The following is a 22,857-nucleotide window of genomic DNA, read 5'->3' as shown; positions in this document are numbered from 1 at the left end:
TAGGTCAAATCGCTTTCCGATTATGAATTTTTAACGGAGAATTTTCCGATTTCAGATAGGTATCTCTCCCCGTTCTACGGCTACCTCGAATTTTAATTGAAGCAAATGGAAGTTACGTAATTACAGTCAAACGAACACGATTAATATTGTACGACATACGATTCCTAGAGAATAAGATTCTTCAACTTTATTTCTCAGTCGTAAGCTGAAGCTTTCTTCACTCTTTATCCTGTCGTAAAATTCGGTATAAAAATCATGAAGACATTAAATATAATAGTAATGGCACTCTTAACATGCACTTCTGGTATATTAGAGAATAACAAGACCCAGTTATTGGTCGACTTCTTAAACTTGCGTCTATGGCCGCCTAATATCGCTACACATCTTTGCTGGTCCAAAGGTATTCCCCTAGCTTTCTACTGCCTGTTTTTAAAAAAATATATGATACCCTTTTGTCATTAAACTCTAGATGTAAAACTCATTGTTTACCAAAATTTTCTCATATAATCACAATTGGCATCAAAGTTAAATTTTGGATGTAATGCAATTCCGAAATGTTTTATATGCTTCGGATACTGCAATTTAAAACATTTTTATTAATATGTTTAAACCCAATCCATTTAATCTATGTCTTGTCTATGTAAGATTATTATTACATACAGGTTTAAATCTATATCTTGCTGCATTTGTTTTATGTAATATCGTCGTAGAGTTGGCAAATAATGTCATTCTACTGTTTTTGTAACCTTTACTTTGTGATTTATACAAAGAAAAAACAATAATGGCCATAAAAGCGTCCCTTGGTTCACCAAGCTAGCTTCAGATACGGTTTATTCATAATTTGCTTTTTGTGTTCTTCCAGGAATCCAATGCTAAGTGCTTTATACCTATATTTTCTAACTTATTTATTAAAATATCCCTATTAAAAGCCTCAAAAGGTCTTCTGAATTCCATAAATACAGCCAGTCTGATGCTATCATCACCTTTTCAAAGAAACTTTCATATGCCACTGCAAACTACTATTACATAACTTCTGGATTCCTCCTGCGTCAATGAATGGAACTTGCTGCTGCAATTCCCAAATGTTTTATATGCCTTGCTGCAATTTAAAACATTTTTATTCATATTTTTAAAGCTAATCCGTTTAATCTATTTCTTGTCTATGCAAGATTATTATTACATACTCGATTTAAATCTATATCTTGCTGCATTTGTTTTATGTAATATGGTTGTAGAGTCAGCAAAAAATGTAATTTAACTATTTTTGTAACTTTAACTTTGTTATTTTTAGAAAGAAAAAACAATAATGGCCATAAAAGCGTCCTTTGATTCACCACGATAGATTCAGATACGGCTAACTCATAATTTGCTTTTTGTGTTCTTCCAGGAATCCAATGAATGCTAATCTAACTTATTTATTAAACATCACCATTAACAATTTCAAAAGCTCTTCTAAATTCTACAAATACAGCCAATCTGAAGCTATCATCACATTTTCAAAGAAACTTCCACTGTAAACTACTATTACAAAACTTCTGGATTCCTCTTGGGTAGATTGTTGATGGATGCAACTTGCTGCTGCAATTCCCAAATGTTTTATATGCCTTGCTGCAATTTAAAAGATTTTTATTCATATTTGTAAACCTAATCCGTTTAATCTATTTCTTGTCTATGTAAGATTATTATTACATACTCGATTTACATCTATATCTTGCTGCATTTGTTTTATGTAATATGGTTGTAGAGTCAGCAAATAATGTAATTTAACTGTTTTTGTAACTTTTACTTTGTTATTTATAGCAAGAAAAAACAATAATGGCCATAAAAGCGTCCTTTGATTCACCACGATAGATTCAGATACGGCTAACTCACAATTTGCTTTTTGTATTCTTCCAAGAATCCAATGAATGCTAAGTGCCTTATATCTATATTTTCTAACTTATTTATTAAACATCGCCATTAACAATCTCAAAAGCTCTTCTAAATTCTAGAAATATAGCCAATCTGAAGCTATCATCAAGTCAGAAAGTTCCGTCAGAAGTTTTGTAAATTGATGATATCATGTTGGTTTTATTGCTACCAAAAAAATCAATGAATTATTCTGACACGAACTCTAACAAAGCTGTAAACCAGTATCGCCATTTCAGAGAGCTATATCCAACTAGCCAACAAGCTTCAACAGCTCAACGTGAGATACCAACATTTAAAGATTGGTGGGTTTACGCAAGGTGATCGATTTTTTACTTTTGCCGTGGACATGAGTTGCGAATCATTCACTGACCTCATAACACAGGTACAGTCGCCCCAGAATTACAATAGAATATTGACACTTCTACTCTATTGAAGTTGGTAACTAATTTAACAGACATTATTTAAATTTTTAAGTACCAGCCGATATTATTGACTCTCTTATAATTCTGGGACGAGTATATTAGAGAGAATTCTTTTCAGGCTTTGCAAGCGGAACTTTTCACGTATCCTAACGTGTGGATCGTATTCGGAAACACTAGCGAATTGAAAGCCAGTAACTTTTACTTTCCGATAAATAGCCACGTGCTGGTCGCGACGTATACGGAAAACGCGACGTTTGACATAAAAAATTTGTACAAAGTAAATGTACATTCTACGGCTTACATCGAGCACACGGCGGCGCGGTGGTATGGAGAAGGAATTTTCGATTTTAACGAGACGATTTTGCCGAGAAACCGAAGCGACATGATGGGCACGCCCATCAGGGTGTCTTACGTGTTCGAAAACAGCGATAGTGTTAATCATTTATTAGACCACAGGTATACTAGATGAAAATACACTCATTGGCAAAAGCTTTACACCCCATCTAAGGAGGCATTATAAATAAAAATGTTGAATCAATTATATCAAATATGTTCGCAATAGTTTGAGCGGAATATATATCAAACTTTTCCCAATCTTTCGCCAATCTTTCTTTTGGCTTCTTCAGTACTAAACTGAAACTGGTGCGTATTCTACTCTGTACCTGCTTACATATTGTTTAAGGGGAGCGGAGCTAAATGAGGGCCATAAATATTGTCTCGGTTGATTGATTCCCAAATTGGTGACAGGTAAAGACCTGACGAAGTTGCATACTATACTTTTTCTACGACCGTTAGTTTTTGGGTCCATTTTCGCAAAACAACACAAATACATTCACTGACGTGACCATCAGAATTGACAAACGTCAAAATTGAAAGCGTGGGAAATATCTCCGAAAACATCCGATTGCTCCCAAATCCGTGCGGTAAAATCCCGGAAATGTCCGAAGTGGTTCGGATTAATGGGAAATGAAATTGACACGGTAAAGTGACGCTTCCCGCACGCTAGGATGTCTGGACAATATGTTTTAGTATACAGGAATTATAGGAACTATAAGAAAATAATTAAGCTACAAGTTGAATTTTTACTAGAACCAGCATAACAAATATTTCTTATCAATTACTCTCTATAGGAGGTGCTTCTTGGACATTTTTTCACTTTGTTTCATGTGCGATATATAGAATCTCAAAGTTATTTCAATAGAGGTTAAACCTATGAGTTTGTGAAAACTAACGCTGCACGCCGATTTACAAAAAAAAAAGCTCACATAAAAATTACCTGTAGAAATTGCATCGTATCTACAGGGTTTGAAGAACAAAAGCGCCAAATTAATTACAGAATCATACTGACGCTGACGTGGGTACTGCAATTCTGCACTGCTTTTCCAGGCCTTAACTCATTTTTTGCCTGAAAATCTAATAGGATTTCGACATATTTTGGGAAAATACTGCCGTAAAAATGCCGCATGCAAACTTCTACGATCTGTCAGCGGCCATGTTGTTTGTTGAAAGTCACAAGGTCTTATGGGTCCTACGTCAGAATTTGTCATTGGAGCTGCCATTGGTTTAAAAAGGAAAATTTAAATCTCGAGCATGCGCATGTTGAATGGGCCTTCTCAAAAAAAAATTTAGTTGTTGCTTCATGAGTTCCTGTACTTTCAGCATAGGCAGGACCTATGGTTTATACTAATGAGACATGGATATATGCAAATGGTACAATTTGGAACCTTGTGCAAGAACTGATTTTTCATTGTCCGAAAGTTGGTACAGAGTTTGGTAGGTGAGAAAAGGTTGATGGTTCCACTAGTGTTGAAGTTTTTTTTTTCAAAGTTTCGAATATGATTCTGGGTAGAAGGTAAACGAAGATTTTCTGCTTTGTCATGAAAGGGTATCGAAGTTGTGGGGACAGATGCAAGCAATTTCAAGATGAAGAGATAGAAGCGTCTAATTGATTTGGTTGATTTCTTTACGGGTATCATGAACTCTTTCTCGAAGTGAAGCAAAACTAGATTTTCGAAGAATTTTATAAGTGGGTGGGGTTTTGACATGATGGAAAATTTTAAGAAAATTACGGAAACATTATGGTCCCTACCACGTAACAAAAAGGTCAGTGTACAGAGCAATCTTACCAGTTTCCTTCGAAATCAGCGGCAAGAAACAGCAAATAAGCTGATAACAGGTGTAGTACACAAGAAATTTATTATTTTTGATGAAATTGAAGGTTTTACCCAGAATAACTTGCCATAACTTGTTGCCATTTACCATTAAGCATCTCTCATAGAAGTCCGCATCCACGTTGAAAATACTGGAAAGGCTGTTTTTGTAATGAAACGTTCATCAGCAAAATTGTCCGCCATAGAAAAAAACCTCGAGGAAGACACTGCGAGCTAGTTCCGTACTATATGGTGGATGCACAAAAATCTTCCATCCAAACTCCCGAAACTTCTGGAAAATCACTATTGTTGTGTATGAATTGCTGTTGTCCGGATGTCAATTATCTAAAGCTAGGTCAATTGTGCTACGCAATATTGCGAGCGATTTTATTTTTAGAGTATATAAGGACCTTTTGGACTATATGGTCTGTAATTTGCAGCCTCTCGGCTTGCGTTTTCAGTTTTATCAAAGAAAAATATCTTTTTTACTTTTTGCTACACCCATTACTAGGAATGCATGCATGCATGCAGTAGCATTAGTAGAGGAGGCAGTACTTATTAATTAGTTAGTATCAAACTTTTTATATTTATTGTTTTTTTTATTTTTCCGTTTGTTCTTACTAGTTCAGTATAGTCGACACAATTTAATTCATATACAAGTTGATGCGTGCAATATTTGAATTTTTTAGGAAAAACCAAACGACTTTTACTTATCTATCAAAAAACGGGAATTAATTTTTACCACTTTATTTAAGTGAGAGCTGAATCGGTTGTGACTTTTTTTTTAATAATGACGTTATAGAATTGTTTATTTTAATTTAAAATATGAACAAATGAATTACTAAAAGGGATACCAGTTTAATGGTTTTTATTTTTGCAGTTTCCCTTAACAATCCTTCCCAATTGCCTAAAAAATCATTTGGGGAATGCAAAACGTTTGCCGATGCGTATTGAATAAATATAATGTGTGATTTCAGTATTGCTGAAGGCATTTTTCAGGCACAAAGAGACCGACAAACTGTCGAAAATCAATTACGTTCTGCTGGATCACTTGTGCGATCTCTGGAACACGCCACAAGTGAAACTAATCAGAAACGAATGGGGTTTAGAAAAAGATGCCGATAACAATTATTACAAAGGCATGCTCGGAGACTTGTATACGGGGCGAGCTGACATAGCGGGTATCGCGTATCAGACTCCTTATACGTTCGAGTATTAAATTCTATTCTCTGGTTACAGGGACAGTAACCTTTACTCCTGCCGACAGATTGAAACACTTCAGATACCTAGTGTCGACGACGAAGGAATTGCCGATTAAGTTTGTGTTTAGGGCTCCGCCACTGGCATATTCCACGAACCTCTTCGCTTTGCCGTTCGATAAGAACATCTGGTATTCGTGTGGTTTCGTTTGTGCCTTAGGTGCAGTCTTCATAGGCGTTATAATGATCTGGGAGAATAAACGAAAGCTATTTGATGACTGCGAGGAGAACAAGCCGAATATTTGGGACGTCGTTATGATGCAGGTTAATATTTTTTCTCGGCCCTAGTGGCATCGCTTCCAAGGTTTGTCCCAAAACTCATACCCCAAGTGATGCTATAAAACGGAATAAGAAGATTTGTTTAATAAACGTAAACGGGAAATATTATTTGTTAAAAAGATACAAACAAACCTTAATGTTCGAAAAATTTTAATGATTTTCAATCCACTAAGCATCTTAAAATCAGCGACAAATGTGATGAACAAAAAAATAATTACTGTTGAAATGTTCATGGCGCAATTTGTGAAATTTGCAGCCTTCGCACATTTGCATTGGTTAGATATAATATTCAAAAACTAATATCTCGCAAAAGATTAAAAATATCGTTATCGAAAAAGTATGAAACAGCAGTCATTCATGAAAGTGTGAACGCGTCTATTAGGAATTAGGTTCAAACTAATTTTTTTTATATACTCGAAAGGGTATGAAAATATATTATTTCCTTCCGGATGACATGAATATGACGTTCTATTTAACTAAATGATTTTATTACAACATCTTGTATAAGTTTGTAATTTAAATTACAAAGTTTAAATTCCATAATTTAAATATTTCTTGAGGATTTGAAAGTTTAAAATTAGAATAGAAATTAAAAAAATTATTTCAAGGCGTCAAAATAATAATTCAACACTGAGGACATAAGCGCATAGTGATTTTACACTATCAGATAATTTAAAAGACAAATATGTCGAAAAGAAAGCACGTAACACTAGATTTAAAACAAAAAGTTCAAGTTATAAAAGATATTGATGCCATGGTATGAGTTATTCAAGCATTACTTCAAAGCATGGCATCGGTAAAACTACAGTAACTGATATAAATAAAAACAAAGACAAAATAATTTATCCAAGAAAATGATGTCGGTGCTTCAAACAGAAAAACACTGAAACTCAGTGCAAATTCTAAAATCGATAAGTCTTTATTTAGATGATTCCGTCAGGAAAGAACAAAAGGTAAGTTTTCTTTTGGTTAATCGTTATAAAATATCAGATTTTTCTCTTTTTATACAATTTTATTTAACTTGATATAGCCCGGCAGTATATCAAATCTTGCGATTCATATTTGGCACAATTCCCGTTGTTTTTTACAGGGACGCCAATTTCTGGGGAACTTCTACCTGAGAAGGCTAAGTTCTTCTCCAGAGAAATAACAAAAAGGACGATTTTAACATTTAACAGTTTGTGGAGAATCACTTTCAAGCGACTATGATGCAGTCTTGCCATTTGTGGAAAAGTTTGCTGGTATAATGAAGTATATATAACGCTGATGAAAGTGGGCTTTTATGAAGAGTTCTTCCAATCAAAACCTTAGCACAATCAGGAAAAAAATTTGCTCCAGGACAAAAAGTTAGCACAGAACGAATCACTTTTATGCTCTATTGGTAAAATTATGAAGCTCCGTCCTTTAGAAATGTTAACGAGCGAAATTTTCACTGAATGGTTTCACAGTGAGTTTGCTTCACCAGTAAAAAATTTCTGTGTTTTTCCTTCCCCCAAATTGTACGCCATTGACACAGTAAATGGATCGACATGTTACACAGCCTATAAAACTAGTTTATCGTAAGAAGTTGTGAGATACACAATCCAAGGAGATTCAATATGACGCGGAAGAGATTACGGAATTAAGTAAATCACTTGACCAGTGCTTAAAGAATGAAGGGATCGAAACATGGGTATCGAATGATAAAGCAATCAGCGACGCATTGACTGAAGCTAGTAGTCGCTTGCTTGGGCAACACAAAATAGAGTTCCGGAACATCGAATCGTGTCCTTGCAGGAATTAAGAAATCAAGCTGTTTTATTTTTTAGGTTTGTGTTTGTTGCTTAAAATAACATTGGGTACAGTTTCTGTTAGGTAATAAAATACATTACATATGTATTGTGCAAAATTTAATATACATGCATATTAAAAATGTAAAAACTTAAACAGATGTTTTTATTACTATTTACAAAACTTCTAGATTCTAGGGTGAGTTGTTGAGTTGAACTTTCTAACGTTTCGCTGAAAATGTTCAGTTAAGCTCTGAAGAAGCCAACAGGACGATTAGCGAAACGTTAGCAAGTTCAACTCCACAACAACCAACGCAGGAGAAATCCAGAAGTTTTGTAAATTTTGACAATTAGGTGTTCGCACTAAAGAGGTTGCACTGTGTTAAAATAGTATATTATGCAACAAGTGCGGTAAACGGCATTTGACTCACGAATTTCATAAACGAGTGAGTTAAAAAGTTTACCGAACGTGTTGCATACTATACTTTTTCTACGACCGTTAGTTTTTGGGTACATTTTCGCAAAACACGAATACATTGCTCCCAAACCCGTGCGGTAAAATCCCGGAAATGTGCGAAGTGGCTCGAATTCGTGGGAAACGAAACTGACGGGAATAGAAAAATGATTTTTCGATTTATTCGCAGAAAAAATATTTTGTATATAGTTAGGCTTGTAAAGGCAAATGTAGGATCTAGTCAAACTAAAAACAGAAAAATTAAACTGTTTAAATGTTAAATGTTTAAATTTATTTACTCTTTCATTGAAGTAGGCAAAGGCCATGACAACTGGACGCAATTGATAATTTATTACTACTAATTTTCTTATCAAAAATAGATCTTTATTGTTTACATATGATCATAAATTTGTAAAAAGGCTTGAAAGAGTGAATATTCTCAAGTCGCGAAACAGTTGAAGACAACAAAAATAACGACATTTAAAAAACATAGTTCTAAGCATGATGAGTTACCCAAATATGCCATGCTATAGTTCAGGAATGCATATGCAAAATAATATAAACCTGAAAGACCAATGGAAACCAATTTGCTTAATCTTCACATCGCGGAAGAACAGGTAGAAAGTTTCTCAATTTGATCGTTCCGGGTTTTAGGTTAGAGTCAAAATAACTACACTCATGGCTTCAAAAGTGTTTCTCTTGATTTCGCTTTAAATCGTTTAAAGACAATATCGAAAAGCGCTTCACCTAGAATTTGTCGTAGATTGCTATCGCGTGCCAAACGCATTCTTTCTACCAACCGAAAAGCATTTCTGGCAGAATTGCCACATTGACGATCCTATCGACGTTCACATACGTCTACGTGGCGTTCTCTGCCAGAATCGTGGACCTATTGCCTACCACGTCCGATAACATAAAAAACATCAGAGGATTGTACGAATCCAACATGGACATGGGTGTAAACGACAACGACTACAACAGGTTTTACTTTACGGTAGGTAAAGCACGCTTTTCCAGCGAAACCAATCGACGCCGACTAATTTGCAGCACCGCCAAGACCGTACTGACGAGTACTGGCGCAAGCTTATATACGAGAAGAAGATATCTTCGAAAAATTCCGACAGGCAGAACTTTATCAATGCCACGCGAGGTATGAAATTGGTCCAGACTTCATACTTCGCGTTCCACGTCGAACTGAGCACCGCGAACAATTTTATCGAGAAAACTTTCACCGCGCAGGAAACATGTTCCGTCAGAATGACAGACACCATCTTCAGAGGCGACATACCTCACTTGTCGACTCCGAAAAACTCGACTTACGTCGAGATTTTTCTCGTGGGGTGAGTAGTTTCCGAAACGATTCGTTTTCGATTTTGGCGAATCGAACTTCCAGCTTCAGGAGATTATTCGAGACCGGGATCCATAGCAGGGAGCACAGGCACTATTTTACAGCTCCGCCCAAATGCCAGGGGACGAGCAAGGTGTTTATTAGCGTCGGTCTGGTCGAGTGCTACTTTCCGTTTATGGTTTTCGTCGCGGGTGCGTGCTCGAGCGTGTTTGTTTTATTTTTGGAATACGTGGTTAGCCGGTATTTGTTTAACACGTCGAAAGTCCTACCCAAAAAGCTACTAGCTATTTTGGCGCAACGAATCTTTAGCGTATTCGAGCGCTAGCTTTCGTAAATTGAGTCCACTGTAGAGAACTAAATTGCTGCGTTAGACATATATCGATACATCATAAAATGGAGGGTGTTTCAGTTCACTACAAAGATTTAAGGGCATATTTATCAGTCAAGAATAAGAATTAGTTTTCCTATAGCTGTAAATTTTTTGAAAAATAATAAGCGTGAAGTCTAACTAGGTTCGTTTCCGAGATATATTTTATTGTTTCAAAAATTAAACTTTTATGTTCCTTCCGCTTTTTTTTTTCAATATCAAGGTTCACCTTAAAGATACAAATGCAAAAACCGTTGTCCTTAGAGGACGTGTTTAAATGATAAAACAGAAAAATTTGTGACTGATACACCATCAAAATTACGCTTTTTAAACACCCTGTATATTGCCCGCGATATTGCTTTTTTAAGTATCGATAGAATGTGAGTACTAACACCAGTTTTCTCAAGGAAACTTGGGTACATAGACAAGCTTAACTTAATTTTAGACGTAAGAAATTTTAATACAATTTAATTATTTTTGGTCACGAGTTCTTCAAAATTATGAGGATCGATATTTGAAGCATCGATATATTTGTTCCAATACTACTACTATCATACTGCGTATCAATAATTTCGTTCAGAACGAAGTGTAACTATAGAATTTTATTACTGACTGTTTTGATTGACTAAGGTGTAAGGTTTATTTTATACCTATAAGGCAAGAAAATATATTAAATTGTAGATAATAATTTATATAAAGTTCTCCTATAAAAGCGAGCGACTTAAAATCATTGTAGACAGAACAAGAATCTCCCGTTGCTGCTACTTCATTATCAACCCTATAAAGCCCACCTTCGGGACAGCTTAGATGTTTCAGGCATATTTTGAAAGTGTTGCTAATTTCCAATTTTGCAGAACCAGGAAACTAATTGATTGAGAACCAATGATCTGTATGGTGTTGTTAATTGTAAAATAATAATATAAATACCTGTGCATTTTGGTTGGCTTTGAAGAAATAATTGCTAGCATGTTTAAATGTAAAATAAAAGATTTGCAAACATAATGGCATTTTGATGTAATAATTAACAAAATCATTATGGTAAAGGACAAATTGACAATCAATGTTACGAACTTGTGACTATGACACACGCCTAATAAATAAAATAAAAATTATTTTAAAAAAATATATGGAATAATAAAATATTTTAATAATTCTACTGAACTGCGTTGAATACAAACAATTCAAATCCATGCTAAAAGCATCGAGATTTTGGTCTGTATATATCGTAGTCATAAAGCAATTCTGTGTAGGGAAAGCGGATTTGGTACTTTTTCACCAAACTGAGATGTTCGTGAACAATGACGGAGATCCTCCTGTCTGACTGTGCGATATAAATTGCATTGCAATCCTCACAGTTCCTGATCTAGAAAAATAATATATTGTATCCTTAACTTTTATTATAAATTGTTTTAATGTGTTGTTTGGTTTAAACGTCATCGAGAAATTCTTGAACAATTGAGCTAGGTGCGACGAAATATTACCGAAAAAAGCAAGCATTGGAACTTGGGTTCTGGAGGTTTTGATTTGATTATATAACACAATAACTGGTATTTGTTGGCAAATTCATAAAATAATTTGCTGTAATAATTGGTGGATAACCGTAATTGAATGCAATTTGTCGTCGTCAATTCCTTATTGAATGCTTGAATGTTAAAAAGCCTGCAAAATTCTGACGATATTTCAGAAAGCGATATAACATTTCCGGTCTCGATCAAGAATAAAAAATTTCACCGAGAATATAAAAATTAAGTAAAGTAAATATGTTGAGATAAAATATGGATCCAGGGTAGTTAAAGCAAGAGAGTGAAATAATAACTAAACAATAAAAGAAAATTTGTGTTCTAGGTCAATCTGAGTGGAAACTCAGAACCTCCTAAATTTTAAATAAAACAAATATACAACGAGCTGCTGAAAATCGATAAAATTATATCTGTCGTTCCGATCGTTTAAAATTTATGGCGTAATGAACAGTAATTTCGTTTCGGATCTTGCGGCAGCTAACGACCACAAATTAAATCAAAGAACGCGACCGATATTGTGTTGTTAAGCTAGATTTTCAAATTCGCCTCGAGAAAACTACACTTTCCTAAATGTCTGAATATACACGCAAATATAATAAATAATTTACAAAAATTAGAAAGGTTCACTTTAGGTAAGAGCAAAAAAGTATGCAATTATTTTTATAGAAATACTTTAATTAGTTGAAAACGGTTATTAGGACACATAGTATATCACCCGGCTGATCAATTTATCAGGAAAACAAAAGGATATCTTGGGAAATTGCAATTCGATGCGACGTTTGTTCACGGCAAACAAAATTACGAGCACTTTGACGACCATTACCCGCGATACTTCGTTTTCCAAAATTATCGTCATTCTTATAAATTACAATGGAAAAAAGCTGAACTCGCTTTAGTAATCGAAAATGCGTTGGGAGATCATTTTCCCAGTGTTTCTGGTATTCCCCGCCTATGGCGAACCGACTTTCCTCGATTTTCTTGTTGAGTTCATCGATGCCGACGGTGGAAATTTAGCGGTAAACCTATTCGAATGTGGCAAGAGCGGTGAATACTTTCCGTATTGAAAATAAACCCCAACTGCTGCAAATACTTGTTGTAGATTCCGTTAAAATGGCGAAGAAGTTCATGTATCACGGATTCTTGACTGATGCCGTTTTCATAGACTCCGTGCAGGAAACCTTTCCTTTAAGACCCGGCAGACAGTTTTTCGTCATAAATCTTTCCTGTAACAATTCTATTAATTTATTAAACCAAGTAAGTAGCTTAATGACAACATACAATTTGATTTAGGGTAAAATACAAAAACAGAGAAGTAGAGTGTGTAAGGCGTTTCGAAGTCACACCACAATACGCCCAAGCTCCGCCCTCAATGAACTTCTCTCTCGCTCTTTGATGCCATTCTGCTTAAGCAGTGCATAACGCATAGCATTGGTTGGATATAATATGTTCAGATAATGTTATGATAAAATGTAAAAATTTAAATATTCGAAACAAATTAAATTTGAATAAAGTTATATGAAACATTTTTTTAAATCCTAATAAAAAAAGCATATTATTATACAAAATTTATAGGAACTTTTCCTTATGTTTATGGTATAACGTAACTAACCAAAGCTTCCAATTGAATGTCAATATTAGGGGGGCAATTTCGGGTCAATTTTAAAAATAAAACTTGCACGCGGTAAAACTTACAGCGTGGTAACATGTTTAAAAATATTTTTTTTTTATTATATTTAATACAACTTTAGATATTTTAATGAAATATGGCGCACCTAGGTATACTATATATCAAAAGGCATTATTTAGTGTGCCACAATTTTCATCAGCATTGGTGGTACGCCACTGATTTCTCTTAAAATAAAAATTATTCTTCAAATCCAAAATCATTAAAAAAAAAATTACTTTCTTGATTTTTACAATCCGATGTACTGTTTTCGGTTAAAAAAAATAAAAATCTCTTCTCTACATGGTCATAAGAATATCGTTAATATGACCACATGCAGTGAAATTAGTTTTTATTTTTAGGCGAAAACCGTGCGAGAGACTAAGACAAATTAAAGATCAAATCTGCTCATAAATGAATGCAAATATCTTTTTTTTAAGGAAATCAGTGGCGTGCTTCTGACTATCTATGGATAAATAATATTTTGGTTAATTAGGTCGCCACTACATTGGTTAAATCGAGAACTTTGTTTTGTGAAAAATAAAATATCTATCCGAAACAAAATATCTGGATTTTAGTTACCAACTAGTGTCCTTCAGAAAAAAAAAATAGAAGACTGTTCTTTTCACTTTCTTAATTTTTTAAAAAACCCTACCTGATATTAATAAATTTTAACAAAATTGTCTGTTAATAAATTAATAATAACCCTTTTGAAAAAAAGTAGCGAAAACCGCACATCGGATTGAAAAAATTAAGAAAATACATTTGTTTAGAAATGATTGGAGAGTGTAAGAACAATGCTCGCCCAAATGAACATGTGAAATTCCGTATACCTGCCGATGCTGAATTTATGGACACTAAATAATGCTTCTTCATACATGGCACATTTGTGCCAAATTTCATTAAAATATCTAAAGTGGTATTACAGATATTAAAAAATATATTTTATTTTTGAAAAGTATCACCCTATATATCAAAAGTTAAGACGTTTTGGATGAAGTTTTCTTTTTAAAATTGACCCAAAAATCACCCCTTTACTGACATTCAACTGGTATACTTTACAATACTCTTCATATTTTTTGGAAAAAAATTAACAACCGTACTGATACTTTATTTTAAATTGTAAATTAAATGTTGGGGGCGTGTTTAATGTTATTATACATTTATATTTTTATTATATAATTATTTAATATATAATCAATACTTCGCTTATACTCGCGAAAATTAAATTACTCCAATCACATGACCTTTTTGCAATTGACATTTAAATAGATGGCGCGAAACATTTTTTTCAATTCTACGTACAGGATGTTCTTTAATGACATGGAAATTTGTCATATTGCTTGAAACTGGATTGGATTGGATATATTTACTTAAATATTTTGCTCTTCTGTGCGCGTCAAAGAATAAATTGCCATTAGTTTGCCCTTTTCAAGATGGTCCTCGAGCACGTGTTCGCTCTGCCTAATCGCTGGCTGGCGTATTATAAAAGTGAGGACTACGTTCTTAGCTACGTTCTAAAAGCTTTGAAGATACCGGTGATGGTCGATAGCGACTTCAGCTTGATAGAGATTCGCAGTGACGGCGCCGCGCGAGTGAAAAAAATATATAAAAAACACAAAACGAGCGATTCGTTCGAAGTTGAAGAGCACGGAGCCGGAACCAACGCTATCGCCGTCGACTCTACATTCAAGAGACGACATTTGGACGTAACTTTGAACGCTTGCATCGTTTTAACCCACAACAACTCGGTTAATCATTTAACCGACAAGAGGTGATTGAATTCGATAGTAATTGTGGTGAAATCAACTCAATGTCGGCAACGCGATTTAAGGGAGAAGCATATCGACAGCATAGCGAAAGTAAACTACGTGTTAGTTTTGGCGTTGGCGTCCATCTACAACATCACCCTCAATTTTTCTGTGCAACCGACTTGGGGATACAAAAACAACCAGTCAGAGTGGAACGGCATGATGGGAGAATTGGTAAGGAAAGAAGCTGATATTGGAGGTAAGTATAAGGGGGACTGCAGTCACATTTAAAAACAATAACCATGTAAGTAGCTAATGCAGCGATAAATTATCTGCAGCAGTTCTATTAACTGTTCTATAAAACTTCTAGATTCCTTCAGCGTCGGTTTTTGTTGACTCGAACTAGCTGTTTTTATTTTCAACAGGAAGATTGGCGAAATTATATATATATATATATATATATATATATATATATATATATATATATATATATATATATATATATATATATATATATATATATATATATATATATATATATATATATATATATATATATATATATATATATATATATATATATATATATATATATATATATATATATTCTCACGTATTGATTCACGGATGGAAAAATGTGATGACACTATATTCCGGGATATCATCCGTTCGCTCGTTGAACTCCGACTGGAATCCTGCATCCGACTGGAATCCTGCAAATCCTGCATCCGACTGGAATCCCGCAGACGTTTCGCCAAAATCTCACTTGGCATCTTCAATGCTCGCGCTCCGAAGTTCGAAGTGTTTTCGGAGCGCGAGCATTGAAGATGCCAAGTGAGATTTTGGCGAAACGTCTGCGGGATTCCAGTCGGATGCAGGATTCCAGTCGGAGTTCAACGAGCGAACGGATGATATCCCGGAATATAGTGTCATCATATATATATATATATATATATATATATATATATATATATATATATATATATATATATATATATATATATATATATATATATATATATATATATATATATATATATATATATATATATATATATATATATATATATATACCACAATCAGATATTTAGGGATTATACTTGATCCGCATTTAAAATGGGATGAACACGTAAATATACAAGTAACGGCTTAAGATCTTTAATTAGAAAATTTAAACAATTGAAAACATATTTTGAAATGTCGTACTTGAGAACCTTATATTTCGCACTTGTTCAACCACATTTAACTTATGGAATAATAGTTTTGGGAGGAGTGCTGGATTCTCATCTTAGAACGTTAGAAATCACTCAAAAGTGGATATTAAAAATAATTCTATATCCAAGTAATAAGTTATTCCAAGAGAGTAAAATTTTAGATATTCGTCAACTTTTTCTGCAAAGTATAGCAATACGACAATATAAGAAAATAGACACATTACAAACCATAAAGCATACTCATAACACCAGGCACAGGTTACCTTCCTCAAACCAACACCTCACTAGGACAAAGATTCTTTTAGTACTTAAACCCAAATATCCACAGTGAGCTACCGATTGAAATCAAAAATATAAATTCTTTAACTTTGTTTAGATCTCGACTAAACAAATGACTGCTAAATCAAGAGAGATCGAGAATTCATTCACTGCTAATGAAAAAATATGGCTAGCTTAAAAAAATTAATTCTCAAATGTGTCAAACTATCCTCGACAACGATAAAAAAACTTGACCATGAAAACGTATCCAGAACTAGACTAAACTGTACCTGATCATGACAAACCAATGGCTAATAAATTTAATACAATTTACAATTTGATCCAAGCTTGTTATTACAACATAATTTTATCACTCCTTCGCTAGCTTGTTAAACAACGTCTTCTGTTTCATTTTCATTTTAGTTTTCATTCAATTTGTTACCGTTCGATTTTTCATTACCCTTTTGACTTTTCCAATTTGTATTGATTTTTCCATATTTAATTACATGTATAATTTAGGTAGGTATTCGTTATCTTTCATTAACACATTTTACTTTCCATAATTATGTAAGACGTATAAGTTTAATTCTCACCGACAAGAAGAATTTCTTTGGTGTTATTTTAGTCTATTTATCAAATAATCGTAATTACTTTACTCCCACTTCTGCTAAATAATCTTTTGTTTCATTTTTTTTAACGTTTAGTTTTTTGGTTATGTATTTACGGGAATTAGTATGAATAGCGTTATATTGTAGTCGTGAAATTGTGGCTGATATTGATTGATAAATAAACTTATTATTATTATTATATTATAACTGTGCGCTATCGAGTTTCATTCATCGAGTATACTAACACGATATTTTTAAGGCACGTCGTTATTTTTCACGAAAGATCGGGTGGATCTGATAGACTACATCGCAATGGTCACACCGACAAAATCGAAATTTGTATTCAGGCAACCGAAATTGTCGTACGTGTCTAACGTATACACGATGCCTTTCGACAGAAGGGTATGGCTGTGCATCGCGTTCACTATAATTTTAATCATCGCGACGATGTACGTGTTGGCTAAGTGGGAATGGAAGAAGAAGAAATACGTGGAGTTTCACGTAATTGCCCCATATAGCTAAATAGGAGCTTCTCTCGGAACAAGTTCAAACAAGTTCGTTTTTAATATAAATTTACTTACGTATTAATTACTTTGTCGAACATTTGGGTTCTTCTTCTAATATTGGGACCTTACCTGTGCTGGTAATATGCGCGTGCGCGAGTGAATTAAAAACTTTCAAGCAATAAGACTTTTCAGCGTTTAACAATCAACATGAGCGCTGACAGTTTGAATGTGGCATTTTGTCAAAACGTGTACGAAAATTATATTAGTGTCTTCTTGTACCTCTTATGAAATTTCATTCTTATCTTATTTTGTTTTTTGTTAACAGGTTATAACCTATTTCTTCTGACGTTATTTCTGCGCGTTCTTTTTTGTCGACGGAGCATTACCAAAATGCAAAATATGTTTGATGAAATTTTAAAATTCAAAAGTTCGCTCTTGGCGTTAATATTTTGCGACAACACATCCAATTGCACCCAAATTCGTGAGATAATATCCCGGAAATGTCTGACGTTTCTCGGATCCGTAGGACAAATTCACTTGGTAAAGTGAAGCTTCCCGTAGGCTAGATCGGTCTATAATTATAGTATATTATGCAACAATCGCGGTAAACGGCATTTGACTCACGAGTTTATTTGACACGAGCGGAGCGAGTGATTAATGAACGAGTGACTTAAAACGTTTACCGAATATTTTGCATACTATACTTTTTCTACAACCGTTAGTTTTCGGGTAAAGTCTGTTCATAGATATAAGAAAGTGACTAACTGATACGAATTAAGGAAAGACCCGGGCAAGCTGTAAGAATAAAATATGGCCGAACAACTCCGTGCTTTGCTTAGAATTTAATTATTTGGAGTTTTGTTAGGAAAGATACTAAACAATATTTATTTATTTATGTATGTATTTATGTTTAAATCTAAACTAAAATTACAAATTATTTTTATTACCTACTTAAATTACTTAAAATTGTGCACATAATATATCAGTATCACTATCGCTATCATGGCCTGTTCTAATTATTATTTGTTCTATATTATTTACAATATGGATATGCGATTGTTCTGCTTTTTCTATTTCTTTAACAGAATTTGCCCAACTTTGTGGAGGGATGTTAAAAACTTCGGTTTCTATAATTATGCGGACATTGGAGTTAACACGGGGAAAAACATTGTTACGACGAATCGCAGATTTCAGTTGGTGCCAAACATGTTCAATGGGATTAAATATACAGTGGTAAGGTGGAAGCCTTAAAACTGAATGCCCTAGATTTTTTGCATAATTATCACAGACGTATTCCTTTTGTAGGTTCAAGCTTTGTAGAACCTCAATTAATTGCTTTTGCTCTTCGTGAAAATAAATGTCGTTATTATGCATGTAGTTTTCGATTGTTGCTTTTGTGTCACATGAGGAAGGGGTTTTAGTCAACGGTCTACTGTGATAACTTGCATTGTCCATTATAATGACGCTATTAGGAGGAATGTTCGGAACTAGTTTGTTTTTAAACCAACTTTCAAATAAATCAACGGTGGTGCCTTCATGGTAATCCAGAGAAGAATTTTTAATATTTTTCGCAGATAGAGAAAGTCCATTTGGAATCCAATCATCTTTAGAACCAGCATGCAAAATAGTTATTCTTTTACCTCTTTTTCATGGCGCGTTTGTTTTACACTTATCAGTTGAGTCAACCCAACCTTTTTCCGGGGTATCATAAGTTTCGAACCAGGTTTCATCCAAGTAAATTATTGGCCTTTGTTGTTCTCTGTAAATCCTATTTTTTTCTAGATATTCCAGTAGCCATTTCCGAATTCTAAAAGATTCCATTAAAACTAGCTTTTTGTCAATTTTTTTAAATCTAAAACCCATGTGTTGAATACACTTCCATAAGGTAGTTCTGCCACATGAAACACCGGTTTCATCTTTTTCAAGCCTCCTAATTAAGATATCTAATGTAGGCACGCTTTGTTCCTCGTATAACTGATCTTGATAACTTTTCATCTACACTCGAGAAAATGTCAGCATCGCTTCTTTTTTTCCTCGCTGAAATGGGATTATTCACGATTTTGCATACAGCTGATGTTGGAATTTTCGTCAATGTAGACGTTTCTTCTAAAGATGCTTGCCTGCTGGCACCACGTTCAATGAGAGTCAAATAAACATTGTTTATAATCTCGTTAGTCTAATAGAATAGTGTTTTCTACATTTGGGCGGGAGCATCTCCTAATATACACTAGACTCGCACATATTTTGCATAATTCGCACACGATTCAACACACGCTGTATTACACACGAAATAAGAATGATTACTGATAAACTTAAACCAAGTAGTATACCAAACCAAAGAATATTAAGCACAGGTAGGTATAAAATTATTTTCTATTACGAACCACAATTTTACCTGAATTTGAATTCCGAAACTTTAGGTAATGTTGTTGTTGTCCGCTCGGATTCGTGGGAAATAAAACTGACGAGAGTAGAAAAAGTATTTTAAGGATGGGAATAGAAAAGAAATATTTAAAAAATTTATAACCCAAAATATTGTTTATTTTCGAATATAATCGCATTACTATCGACAACGCCGCGTACGTTTTAAGTTTTAGTAACGTGAGCCCTAGGTAGCGTTGAACTTTATCGATTAAAGAGGAAAAACGTTATTTCTCACCAAACAAAGGATAAAATAAACAATAAGCGGGAAAAGTCCCTATTGCTGCCTGCGAATATCTTAATTTTACAGCATTTACTCTCCTTATATTGTCAAAATTTTTATGCTGTTAGCTATTACGTCATAGATCCATTTTTAAATATTTTGTCACCAATCGATTAGGCATGAAACTTTTCGATTTTGACAGAAAAAAAAATCTAAATGGAACTTGTTTGAACCGATTCGGAGAGAACTATAAATCTTAATCAAAAGAACCTAGCGTTTTCAGGATACGTCAAACAGCGCGGAACTGACAGACTCACTGACGGAAATCGTGCTAGTCGCATTTGGCGCCTTATGTCAACAAGGGGCGTCTGCTTTGCCCTATAGCGCCCCCGGCAGAATAGCCACGATATGTTCAATGATTACGCTCATGTTTATTTACGTTTCTTATTCAGCGAATATCGTCGCGCTGCTTCAAACCTCTTCCAACAGCATAAGGACGTTAGAAGATTTGCTGAAATCGAGGCTACAGGTTGGAGTCGATGATACTGTGTTTAATCATTACTACTTTTCGGTTAGTACCTAATCATTGATATTTAACTCTATATGGTTTCATGTTTCTCAAAGTTCTGTTTCCCAAATCAAATGAAGTTCCAAATTTAGCAATAAAAAAATTCTGGCTCTTTAGCCAATTTTAATATTTGACTTCGTTAAAAACACAAATGTAAAAACGTACTTCTTACTTTTTTACTTACTGAGAGTCACCGTTGTACAGTTGTAAACTCGCTTTACTTTCGAAGCTTCGTTTTCAGAACTATGTCGTGTCGCTAGCGACACTTCGCTAACCAGTAAGAGTTGAGAGTTTGTAGACAGTTTCTCCTCTGCTTCTTCCCACCATTCGGTCGCCAGCGACGCGATATTATGAATTTATTTTAACTTTGTATGCTGTCGTTGGAGATATCCACCATAATATATTGCTTACATTTTTTTCTTTTAGCGGCTTTGAGTTTTATTTGGGACTTTTGGATTTGTTTAAAAATCTATCAATCGCTTATATGAATAGTTTCTCATTTCTTCCTTTAACGTCCCACTAGCATCTAATCTATTTCGTTAAATCAGTTTAGCATTATAGATAGTATCATTAAAGGTAATCGATATTACCAACAAGAACCCTTCTATATTCTATTTAATATAACTTAAGGCAATTAAGCTTACACACTCGCAAATAACCTCAATCTTACCAAGCACCACAAACAACTGTCAATTGGTGTCGCTGATTTTTGAGCGGTAGGATGGTGGGGGAGTGTGGCTAGTGACACTAAAAACACGTACAAAACGCTAAAATACTTACAGAATTATATTAAGGACGCCGATCCGTGTACTCTAATTCAGCATAATACTAACTCTGCACTTGTCGCTAATTTTTTTAACAACACTTTCTACACCTTAATTCCATTTTTGCCAGTAAATTTAATGGGATTTCGACATATTTTAAGAAATTACTGCATCCAAACATTGACGACCTGCCAGCGGCCATGTTGGTTGTTGGAAGACCCAAGGCCTTATGGGTAGAACGTCAGAAAATGCAACAATTAGAGCTGCCATTGGCTAAAAACGAAATTTCAAATCTCGCGCATCCGCACATTGACCAGACCTTCTCAAAATTTTGTTACATAGTTGCTTCACAAGTTCCTGTACTATTAGCATAGGCAGGGCCTCTATATGTTTGCTAACTATATGGTCTCGACACTGTTCAAGTTTCCGCATTCCGTATGTTAAAGTCAAAATAGGTTCCTGGGCGCTTGTGGCAAACTTATTTTTCATGGATGAATTGCAAAATCTTTATTACATAAAGATTATTGGAGAGGGAATGACGTTAAGTCTGGCTTTTGGTATTGTCAGACAGCGGACGAACCGATAAGAAAAGCAATTTACGAAAGAAAAGTGGCCCCTGCCGGTAAAAATCCGAACTTCCTAACCATCGAAGAGGGCGTGAAAAAAGTCAGGGACGGCTTATTCGCGTTTCACATGGAAACTGGCGCCGGTTACAAACTCGTCGGTGAGTTTTTAACCATTTTAAACCTCAAACCGTAAAATCAAACACGCCGCAGGGGAAATATTCATGGAACACGAAAAATGCGGCCTGCAGGAAATATCCTACCTACAAGTCATCGATCCATGGTTGGCGATTCAAAAAAACTCGTCGTACAAGGAAATGTTAAAAATCGGGTACAGTTTTTGAAGGGTCGACGTTTTGTACCGACTTTTTTTTTGGGCGTTGTTGCAGCTTGAGGCTCCTGCAAGAGACCGGCATCCAAGAGCGAGAAAATATCCTAATTTATACCAAAAAACCTGCGTGTACCTCGAAAAGCTCCACGTTTTTCAGCGTCGGGATAGTGGACTGCTATTTCGTCGCGACGGTATTGGCGGTTGGATTGATAGCATCCTCGGTTATTCTTATCTTCGAAATTTTGGTACACGTTTGGTAAGAAATTAGTATATCAATTTTTGGTGAAATAAAAGCATTTTTTTAGGATTCAGTCTCACAAAAAATATTCCCAGGAGTTTGTCAACTGAAATATTTGATTCAGCCCCCAGCAATTTAATAGTCAGTATAAAGTTTATGAAACGTTGATCATAATTTATTCATTAACCTGTCATTACGCGGCTACTAAGTTCAAGTTCAAGTATGCGTTTCACGAAAAAATGTTGGGCTCGACTGCTAGGATCATTCGCC

The 22,857-nt window shown here is 34.6% G+C and overlaps 1 protein-coding gene across 1 annotated transcript; it reads left to right on the top strand.

The window, feature by feature from the left end:
* Positions 1-242: 242 nt before the first annotated feature.
* LOC132703210 (uncharacterized) lies at positions 243-22,752 on the top strand. The gene is made up of 18 exons (XM_060672336.1): positions 243-400; positions 2,148-2,293; positions 2,452-2,789; positions 5,483-5,664; positions 5,723-6,006; positions 9,008-9,238; positions 9,292-9,584; positions 9,638-9,902; positions 12,388-12,523; positions 12,579-12,733; positions 14,579-14,916; positions 14,977-15,152; positions 17,233-17,474; positions 20,407-20,694; positions 22,023-22,179; positions 22,232-22,349; positions 22,408-22,605; positions 22,655-22,752. The coding sequence occupies exons 1-18, from the start codon at positions 256-258 to the stop codon at positions 22,695-22,697; spliced, it is 3,735 nt and encodes a 1,244-aa protein (XP_060528319.1). The 5' UTR covers positions 243-255; the 3' UTR covers positions 22,698-22,752.
* Positions 22,753-22,857: the final 105 nt, after the last annotated feature.

The sequence above is a fragment of the Cylas formicarius genome, unplaced genomic scaffold (assembly GCF_029955315.1).
Source record: "Cylas formicarius isolate icCylForm1 unplaced genomic scaffold, icCylForm1.1 PGA_scaffold_6__28_contigs__length_40554024, whole genome shotgun sequence".
NCBI lineage: Eukaryota > Metazoa > Arthropoda > Insecta > Coleoptera > Brentidae > Cylas > Cylas formicarius.
This window is presented reverse-complemented; position numbering and strand designations above follow the sequence as displayed.